Consider the following 10070-nt stretch of genomic DNA (forward strand, 5'->3'; position numbering starts at 1 on the left):
CTTTCCTTCTGGGCACTTTGCAGTGTATGTGGATCTTTGACTCTGGGCTTATAGTATATTTGTAATTTTAAAAATACGGTTCCCAAGATCCTCCATGCATTCTGCGTTTGCATTCCTAGGCCACCTCACGCGGTTTCAAGTGAAGGCCCGGGGTTTGGATGGATTGGGGTTCAAATCCCTTCACCCCTTCTGACAGGCTCTGGGCACCTGGGAGAGTCACCCATCCTCTGAATCCGAGTTACTTCATCTGTAGAGTGGAGAGAGTGACGCTAGTTGCATTCCACTGCGGTCAGAGGACATAGTGGATGGCTTTGGTTCTTTTTAAGTTTATCTTACGGTGCAGAATACGGTCTGTCTTAATGAATGTTTCCTGCACATCTGAAAAGAATGTGTTTGCTGTCCCAAGACCATAAACCCTTACGCAAATCTTTTCGCTTCTCAGAGTCCACATGACCAGCCTCTAAAGAACACCTGGCGCGAAGCAGGTGCTAAGTAAACCTTTAACTATGTGAACAGACAGGAGCTAATGAGTGTGGTACCCTGTAGCTCCTAACAATGGGAACTTTAGCAGAAGCGTTTCCACTTTTATCTCAAGTTACTTTGTTCTGAATTCTAAGCATTCCAGAGTGTTCTTAACGTCCAAAATCCCAGCCTGGGAGAAGTGCGCCCTGGGTTCTTAGGCAGCGTCCTCTCTGTCTTAAGTGAGCTGGGGGCAGCACAGAGCCCCCTGGAGACAGAGAGGGGGACTCACGTGTGTTCTCTGTGTCGCCCGCCCCGACCCCAGGTTCCTCCGACCAGCTCCACGGCAGGTCCGAGAGCTTCAGCAGCGAAGACCTGATCCCCAGTAGGGACACAGCCACTCTGCTGCGGGATGCCAGCACCCCGGGGCGCACTGCCCTCAGCCGCCATGAGCACCCCCCACCCCGGAACGGGCCTCTCCCCCAAGAGGGCGCCCGGAAGAGGGGCACAGCCCAGCCCCATGGCGGGGTGCGGCCCTGCTCAGCCTCCCCGAGCAGTGAGATGGTCACCCTGGAGGAGTTCCTGGAGGAGAGCAACCGGGGCTCCCCTTCCTCCGTGAGTGGCCCAGGGCTCAAAGGGACACAGCGAATCCCTCTTCCTTTGCTATCTCCCAAACTGGGACAGTAGGCAGAAACCGTGGCAGCAAAGTCACAGAAAGGGATGGGGCGGGGGTGCGTGGCCTAGGTGCAGGGCTGCTTGGGTGGGGAGCAAACCCGCGAGCCAGCAGATCCCTGGGTGCCAGCAGCCAGCCCCAGACCTCGGAGGCTGTTTCTCCGTCTGTGAAGTGAGTGGGCAGAACGTGGTGCCGGCATGGAGGGCAGGGGTGCTGTGCGCCCCCCGCTGGGAGCTTCTCAAGAAAAGAGTGACCAGCCCCCCACTCACGGAGTTAGCATCTCACTAGGTTTTGTGGCAGAGCTCGGAATGCCCACTTCCCCTGAGCCTTCACCAGCAGAGATCAACCAGTTTTTTCTATAAAGGGCCAGATAGTAAATATTTTAGGCTTTCCAGTCCAGACGGTCCCTGCTGCAGCTACTCGACTCTGCCACTTTAGCGGGAAAGCAGCCCCAGACCATCTGTCAATGAGTGGGCATGGCCACATTCCAGTAAAACTTTACTTATGGACATTGACATTTGAATTTCATATCATTTTCACATGTCCCAAAAGACCATTCTATAAAAAAATATTTTTTTCAATCATTTAAAAATGTAAAAACTATTCATAGCTTGCAGGCCATACAAAAATGGGCAGCAAGCTGGACCTGGCCCGTGGCTCTGGTTTGCTGACCTCTGCTCTGCAGCTCTAACCCCCAAACATCACCTGTATTAGGATTCCCTCTGCTGTCACCTTTCCAGCGTCTCCATTTAGCTTTTCTGAAGCTGCATGTCTGTCTTTTACATACTCTGTCTGAATTCAGTCCCATGAGCTATTGGGTTATTCAGCAGGTGACACATATAGTGTCTTGCACTTGAGACCTTTTAAGGTTTAATGCTTCAGTGATTCTCTCTCATTTACCTTAAACAAATACAGTTGAACTTTCTCTAGCCCTATAGTAGACTCTGTGGCCCACATTAATGGGTCACAGTGACACAGAATACAAAATATTTGTTTGGGAGATATTTATTGAGCAGCTCCCATGTGTTAGGAAGTATGCATGGTGCCTGCACTAAAAAAACAAAGCAAAGCAGTTAATGGGCAAATTTCTATCGCATACTTGCTAGGTGCTCGGTCTTGTGGTTGTCTGTGTATCAGGCACTTACTGTGTGTTAGAAGCTGGAGAACCCAAGGTGGGAAAGACAGAAAACCTGCTCTCCAGAAGTTTACGGTCTGATGCAGTGGGTCTTAAACTCCAGTGTGCATCGGACTTGCTTGGCAGAACACAAGCTGGACCCCAGAGTTCCTGAGATTTTGCATCTCTGTGAAGTTCCCAGACGACGCTTTCACTGTCAGCGTGAGTCCAGGCATCATGCCCTGAGAATCACTGATCTAATGGAATAAACAAGAACGTCCAGAAATCAGGGGTGCCTGCATCTGGATGGTTCCTCTTCTTAGTCCTTTTCTGATTATGTGCCGGTCCCCGTGAGTTTCCTTTCTCTGGGCAGATCTCAGGGCGTGGGTCCTAAGCAAGGCTCAGGGCCCCTCCATACTCAGCTCAGACCTGCCCAGATACTCACCGCTGCTTACCTGTCCCTGCTGGAAGCTGATGCTCACCCTCTGAGAGCCACCGGTCCTCTCCCCCTCTGCCCAGGTGCTCACCCCCATAGCCCCACCTGGCACCCCTACCCTCCTCTGAGCAGGCCTGGAGAAGCCACCCATGCCCCCCTTCCCCAAGCACTGATGATGCTGGGGGGAGGGGGTGTCACAAGATGGGCTCCCTGGGTGGCCTTAAAGGTGGGGGTTAAAGAAGTTAGAAGCGTGCAGAAAGGGACCAGGAGGTGCTGAAAACAGCTGCAGAGTCTGACAGCCGCGGGTTCTAATCCCCAATCTGCCACTCTCTAGATGTCTATCTATGACCTCAGTTTTCTTATATATTAAATATTGTTTTAATACAATCTTAAGCAACCCTTACAAGGGTTGCTTTCAAAATTAAACTAAGTTTTTTGCGATTATACCCCTGGTTCCTAGCTCAGCACCTGGCCTGCGGGAAGCACTTGATAAACGGTTCTGGTCCATATTGATGACCCAGGGTCTTACTGCACACACATGCCAAGAGTGAGGCTTCAAACTAGCATGAAACCACAAGATTGCACCTCTGTCAAGTTGAGCATCCAGATGTTGTCAGGGGCCAGGAGCTGTTGGCAAGTGGTTCCTGAGCTGCTGACCCGTCCTGCGGACTGACGCCCCCTGACAGGTCACAGCGGGCTGGGGTCTCGTTGCAGCAGCTCTCGGCCCCTGATCTCATCGCTGATGTGGACTCACTTCCCTTAACGCGTTTTGCAGCGTCGGCCTCAGGAGAACCCTCCGCTTGCCTCCTCTAGGCTGTGAGGTGTTGGCAGAAGGCTGAAGTGAGCCTGAACACGGCCATCGAGCTTGGCCCCTGGCGGCTCTTCCTGTCCCCACGATGGTGCCAAAGGGCACCAGTTCCCTGGCCGGGGGAAGCCCAGCTAGGTGGCAGCTCCGTGGCAGGGGGCAGCTGCTTGAGGGGGACAGTCTAGAGGGCTGAGCCACCTCCCTCTTCTCCTGGATGGTCGACCTTTCTGGTTCCCACTGCCTTCCCCCTGCCCCTTGTGCCTCCTTTTCCCCTTACTTCTCACATTAGGAGAAACATCTGGGAGGCAGTGAGGGTCCTGAGTGTGGTTGATTCTGGCTTTTTGGGAGCTGGTCTTGTTTCCCTTCCTGTCTGCGGCCCACAGTAAAGCCCTTGCAGTGTGTCTGAGCCTGGTGGGCTGACAAAGGAGGTCCGGTCCTGCCGGTCAGCTTTCTGCCACTTGCTCTGCTTGGTGAAGAGATGGGAACCAGGTTGAAACAGTTGGCCTGACCCTTCCATAAAGTGGATGAGCCTTGTGGGAAGTCAGTTCCTCTCTGGACCTGCTTTCTTACTTGTGAAGTTAAGGGGCTACTTGGGAATTCCCAGGCGGTCCAGTGGTTAGGAGTCGGCGCTTCCACTGCAGGAGCACAGGTTCGATCCCTGGTCGGAGAACCAAGATCCCACGTGCCACAAAGCGCAGCCAAAAAAAAAAAAGAAAGAAAAGAGGGGGCTACTGAGTGGCATCTGGGTCCTCTCCCTGACGAGCCGTGTATTGTCCCAACCCCTGACCAGAGCAGTGTGTATGGTGGGGAAGTTAGTCCTTCAACAGGCCGAGCAGGAAACTTCAGTCCTGGCCATGTGGGTGGCACAGGACATCCTGGGTGGGAGGAGGGGTCTCCAAGGCCCCTCTGGCCCTCACTCAATTCTTCCTCTCTTCCCTGTAGGATGCTCCCAGTTGCCGGGATGACCTGCTAAGTGACTATTTTCGAAAGGCCGTCGGAGGCCAGCCAGGCCCACCCACCAGGAAAGAAGGGGCCAAGATGCCCACCAGCTTCGTGGCCCCCACCATCAAGATGCCCGTCACCACCTCCGAGGGGAAGCCGCTCAAGCCCGGGCAGTACGTGAAGCCGAACTTCAGACCCGCTGAGGCCGAGGCCCTGCCCAGTGCCCCCCAGAGGCAGGCCCAGCCGCCCCAGAGCCTGTCCCTGGGCAGACTCCGGCAGGCCGCGATGCCCCCCGCTTCCCACACGCCCACTGGCCGGAGTGCATCCCTGAGCCGGGCCTTCAGCCTGGCCTCCGCCGACCTCCTCCGGGCCAGCGGGCCAGAGGCCTGCAAACAGGAGCCAGGGGCTCCCGAGGCCTCGGTGGGCAGAGACACAGGCAGCCACATCCTGCAGGGCTCCACACCTCCCAGCTCCCACAGCCTGGCCCGGGAGCGGACCCCGCTTGTGGGAAAGGCTGGCGGCTCCTGTCAGGGCCCTGGCCCCCGAAGCCGGCCACTGGACGCGAGGCGCTTCTCTCTGGCTCCCCCGAAGGAGGAGAGGCCAGCTCCCCTGCAGCAGTCTGCCACGTCCCCAGCCATCGCCGCTGGAGGTGGCAGTGGCAGCAACTCCCAGTTACAGCACTGCTTACCTGCTGCGGCCCCAGCTGCCAGGACTAAGCCCCAAGCCTCCCCGCACTCGGGAGAGGCGGCCACCATCGCCCCCGTCCGGGCGGGGTTCAGCCCCTCCGAGGGGGACGGGGTCCCGGGGCAGGGCTACAGCGAGGGCCTCCCTGCCAAGGGCCCAGGCAAGTCTCCCGACCTGGCTCCCCATGGCAGCCGGGCCTCCGAGGACTTCAGTCGTGGGAGCAGCTCGAAGAGCACGCCGGCATCCCCCGAGCCGGCTGGGGACCAGCAGACCGTGTGGTACGAGTACGGCTGCGTGTGACTTGGCTCCTGGACCGGCAGCTCCTAAACCTTAAAGCTACTGACGCACCTGCTCATCATGATGGCCTTTCCCCGTCTGCCTGTGGTGCCAGGAAAGGGCTTTACAATGAGGAAAGGGTTCCCGTGCGTTTCTTCTGTTTGTTTTGTTACTAAAACACCGTGCCAAGCCCTGAGAGGGTTGCACCCTCCCCCCGGTGTGTAACGTGTCTTCTGTACCTGTAGCCTCCAGCAACTGGTATCTTTTGAACAAATCCACTTTGGCATGGGGACACTCAGAACGCAGTGACAAACTGACCCCAAAGCAGACACTATTTGAGCACGCCCCTGTAGAACACTCGTTTGCAACTTGCTGACCTCCACTGAAGTGCGTGTGTATGTGGGCGTGTGCGCACGCACATACACTCACAGGACTGAGCCCTGGTGGCTCTGGAAACTCTACTCCCCTCCCAAAAGCCATTTGATCCTAGGGGAAGCCCCCATTGGCCAAACTACAAAGATCTGGAGGCCCTTGGGTGGACCCCAGAGGTAGGCTCGCTGTTGAAAACCAGACGCACTGCGGTGCCATTGCTGGGGTCCCAAGCGCTTCCCCTCACCCCAGAGCCAAAGCGGCCTTCCAGGCAGGCGGCGGTAGCCTCGGGTGTTTGCCTTCCCACTGCAGCCAGCTCCTGGGCCCTGCAGGGTGGGCTCCGAGGCCACAGGGCCACCTGCCTTCCCTGACTCACTTTTCTGCAAACACTGGATCTGCTGGGCCTGGGGGGCCGGGCAGAGAGAAGCCCGCCCAGCAAGTGTGCACAGCATACAGAGGGGAGGCGTGTACAGGAGTGAGGTGCGCCTCGGTTTATAACGTGGCTGCAGTGTCCCCACTTCTCTGTCTCAGGTGAGATGTTGACTTGTTATTGCTGAGTAACTTCTCGTGGTAGAAACCAAATTTCTTTTAATATATTACATATGTATGTACACACTCATGTGAAATATATGTGCTTCGAGGGGATCTATTTATGTTCCGTGGGGAGTCATTCTTTCCCATCAGGAGTCTCACCTGCTGCTTTGTGTATTTGGTCAGATTCCTGGCACGTTTTGTTTCCTGTTTAGTAAAGGTGCTCTTCCAGGGATGCACTAAACCTGGTGATTTTTTTTTTTTTGTAAGATTTTTTTTTTTCCCTTTGATTCAATATAAGAAAGAAATGGGAAGCTAAGATCAAAGTTAGGAGTGCTTCGGGTTGTGTATTCAATAGCCATTCATTCTGGAACACAAGGACAATTGTAATAAAAGGACACGGAACAGTATTGAGTCCTGGTTTTCCTCACTGCGCATTATATAGCAGCATTGACTGGGCTCTGGGGGCTCAGGGTCCCTGCCTCAGCACCAGTCACTGGAACCCACAGCCCCCTTGGCCACTAGGTCATCAGAGAATGTGGAGGGCAAGGTTTTTCCCTTTACAGCAGCTTTTTTCCAGACTTGAATTTATTTTAACTTAGTGTAAATTGAATCCTGTTTTGCTATGGGATTTGTGTCATGGCAGGAGCTCAGCTTAAAGTAGTCCGTTGGATTTTCCCAAGGCTACTCTACTAGGGAGTGCCAGACCTGGAATTTAGGCCTTGGGGGCCTCAGATCGGAGGCTTAAGTCAGATGGAGGGATGAAGGCAGGCATATAAATACCCACACATGTCGAAATCTTTCTTCTAGTAGATTTCTGTCCAGCTGCTGCCTCAGCGTCTCCTTTGCTTTCTCACCGGACTTTTTCGAGAGGGTCTCCTCTTGTCTCCTCACCCGTTCTTTCCCGAGCCTCTGCAATCTGGGTGTCTCACCACTCAGCAGAGATCCTGCAGCATATGAACGGCGGCCACCTTGCAGGCTTCATTCCCTGTGGCCTTTGCAGCATTTGACCCCTGGCCAGTCTCCCCTCGTGATTCTCCCCCTTGTGGGATGGCTCTTCAGCCCTCAGACTTGCCGGCCCCTCGTTCATTCACTCATTCCTTCCACAGACAGTCATTGGAAGCGTCCTGTTGGCCAAGTCCTAGGTTGCACCTTCGAGGCCTCTCCCTCCTTGCACACCGCCCCCCCCGGGGCTGGTCCCACCCTGCTCCCGGAGTACCGACTGCCCCTCAGAGCCCCTGCCTGGACGACAGGCTTCCTCAATTCCTCTCCCTGGCTTCTCCAGCGACACCAGCTGTCGCACAATCACAGATGCCTGTGATGCGGGCCTCATCCCTCCTCTCTTCACATCCCACGTTTTATAGGTCACATCCTGGACCTGAGAATGTGTCTGGAATCTGGCCCCCCTTGTCTTAGCCAGCCGTTCTCATCCTAGGTCACACACATACCCTTGACCCTGGGTTTTGGTAGTAGCCTGCCAACCAGTTTGCCTGCCTCAGACAGCTCAGCCTTCATGGCACCTCAGGAGGTCCACCCAGGTGACCTCCACACCTGCCACACCCATCCCTTTGTGGCTTGGTCCTTTGGCTCACCTCAAGGCACACCCAGACCTCTTATCACTCCCTTCTCTGCCCCAGACAAGCTCATACACATCCAACAACTTTCATTACAATCTGCTCCCAGAGGCTCCAGATGTATCTCCAACCCCAACCTCTCCCCGGAACCTCCAGATCTGGTTCCAGCTTGGATGTCCCGAGACACCACCAATGCAAGGTTCTCAACATGCAGTTCCCCGTCCTCCCCCCCATCTCGTCCCTCAAGATAGTGTTTGATGTCCCCCACCCTCCTCCCCATGCCCTATCCATCACTCCATCAGCTGGCTCCAATTCTGACACCTCACTCGCCTACACAGCCAACCCCAGGCAATGGTCCCAGGCAGTACCCCGGGGTCCTGTTACTGAGGCAGGCAGCCCAGATCATGCCCCTCCTGAGCTCCCAGGCCCCACCTTCTCTGCACTGGCCTGGGAGACACATGACCCAGCATCTGGGAAATATCCAGCTGACCACTGGATATTCATGCCCACAGCTCAGCAGTGAGTTCTGCCTGGAGGGAGATTTGGGATCATCTGTGCGACAAGAGGGGCTCACCCTGCAGAGAACATTAAAGTGAGAAAATTAGAAAGCATAGGACAAACCTTATGAAGCACCAGTCAACATTAAACATCCAGCCAAAATGTTTATCAACCAACCTGGGGAAGGGAATACACACATACACACACACACACACACACACACACATATTTACGGATGTAAAAGATTGTGACACAGAATCTACAATACTTTTTATTGTAAAATCCATACAGCCGATTGATTCTCTTAGAATGCTGTCACTGATTTTTGCCAAACTTGTATATTTATAGCCAACCTATTCTTGCAACTGACGAACGAGTGTAGTTCCAGTGTGAATGTTGGTTGATGTTTTTTTTATGTTAGCAAGTAAGATGAAACTGAACAAGCCGGAGACGTATATCAGAACTTCACTCATCTGTTGATGGAGTGACTGCTCAGTCAGGTAGCAGTTTCTGACTGTTGGCCAAATTTCCTCAGTTTTTTGTGCTGTTCACATTGTAATGGCTTAGAGACACAGCACTTTTTTTTTTAAAACTAAACATATAGTTTACATGCTGGAATATTCACCGAAGACACACTTTTAAGTTTAATCTGTACTATTCACATTTTCTCCATCACTTTCTTTTTTTTTTTTGCGGTACGCGGGCCTCTCACTGTTGTGGCCTCTCCCGTTGCGGAGCACAGGCTCCGGACGCGCAGGCTCAGCGGCCATGGCTCACGGGCCCAGCCGCTCCGCGGCATGTGGGATCTTCCCAGACCGGGGCACGAACCCGTGTCCCCCGCATCGGCAGGTGGACTCTCAACCACTGCGCCCCCAGGGAAGCCCCCATCACTTTCTTAATTAAGTCAAGAGACTCTAGAGACTGCAGAAGACATAAATCAAGCCCTAACTGGTAACACTTGCCAATTTCTGTGGCATAAACACTCTCATCATGGTCGAGTTCAAGCTGCCGCCACAGTGTTCCTAACCACAGAGGTGGAAAGAGATGTGCAGTATACCCTGTCATACAATATTGCTTCCGTACAGATGCGACAGGTGTAAATAACCTCAAGGGCACAGGTAACAGTGAAATAATTAGGAAGTGGCACATTTTGAGTGTTTACCATTGTTTTTAAAATGAATTATTCGTACGTTTACATAAATTCATCTTTAATGACGGCCGTGTTTAACAACTGACTTGCAAAATTCCGGGAAATTCACTAATCTGCTCTCACAAGCCAGGGCAGGCTGGCTCCAGCGCACCGCTGGGAGCGCCACTTTTTAGGGATGGGCTGAAAAGGAAGAGACAGAAAACTGGGAAGAAGGGGCCAAGGAGGAGGAACGTGAAAGAGAAGAGCAGCTGGTTTGCAGAGCTGACCAGCCTAGCGGATGCTGCTGTGCGCAAACCGTGTTCCTCGGCACAGGGCACACAGAGGCCACTTGGGCTGAGTCTGGAGGCTGGAAACTCTTCCCCAGGCTTCTCGCTCCTTCCATTTTCCCTGTTTGCCCTTCTCCACCGAGTAGAGCAGAAGGATGGGCCCGGGGGCGGCTGATAGACCCGAGAGCCAGGGGAACCTCTCCATCTGTAACGGGGTCAGAGGTCTCCGCAGGGCAGGGTGGACAACATGAAGTCAGGCAGGAGCCTGGAGGGGCGGGGGAGGGGAGGTTTTG

General features: G+C 54.2%; 1 protein-coding gene across 2 annotated transcripts in view; it reads left to right on the forward strand.

Annotated features, from left to right (window-relative positions):
- The window catches only part of CCDC88C (coiled-coil and HOOK domain protein 88C), a 127751-nt gene extending 121052 nt beyond the window's left edge, over nucleotides 1-6699 (forward strand). The window contains exons 29-30 of one of the 2 annotated variants that reach the window (XM_024736353.1): nucleotides 785-1074; nucleotides 4430-6699. In XM_024736353.1, coding sequence (XP_024592121.1) covers nucleotides 785-1074; nucleotides 4430-5413 — 1274 coding nt within the window. In that variant the 3' untranslated portion in view covers nucleotides 5414-6699. Of the gene's footprint in view, nucleotides 1-784; nucleotides 1075-4429 lie in introns of those variants that run through there. The other variant, XR_003002059.1, reaches the window with a different exon arrangement.
- The last annotated feature ends 3371 nt before the right edge of the window (nucleotides 6700-10070 follow it).

Source organism: Neophocaena asiaeorientalis, unplaced genomic scaffold (genome assembly GCF_003031525.2).
Source record: "Neophocaena asiaeorientalis asiaeorientalis breed wild unplaced genomic scaffold, Neophocaena_asiaeorientalis_V1.1 scaffold152, whole genome shotgun sequence".
Taxonomy (NCBI): domain Eukaryota; kingdom Metazoa; phylum Chordata; class Mammalia; order Artiodactyla; family Phocoenidae; genus Neophocaena; species Neophocaena asiaeorientalis.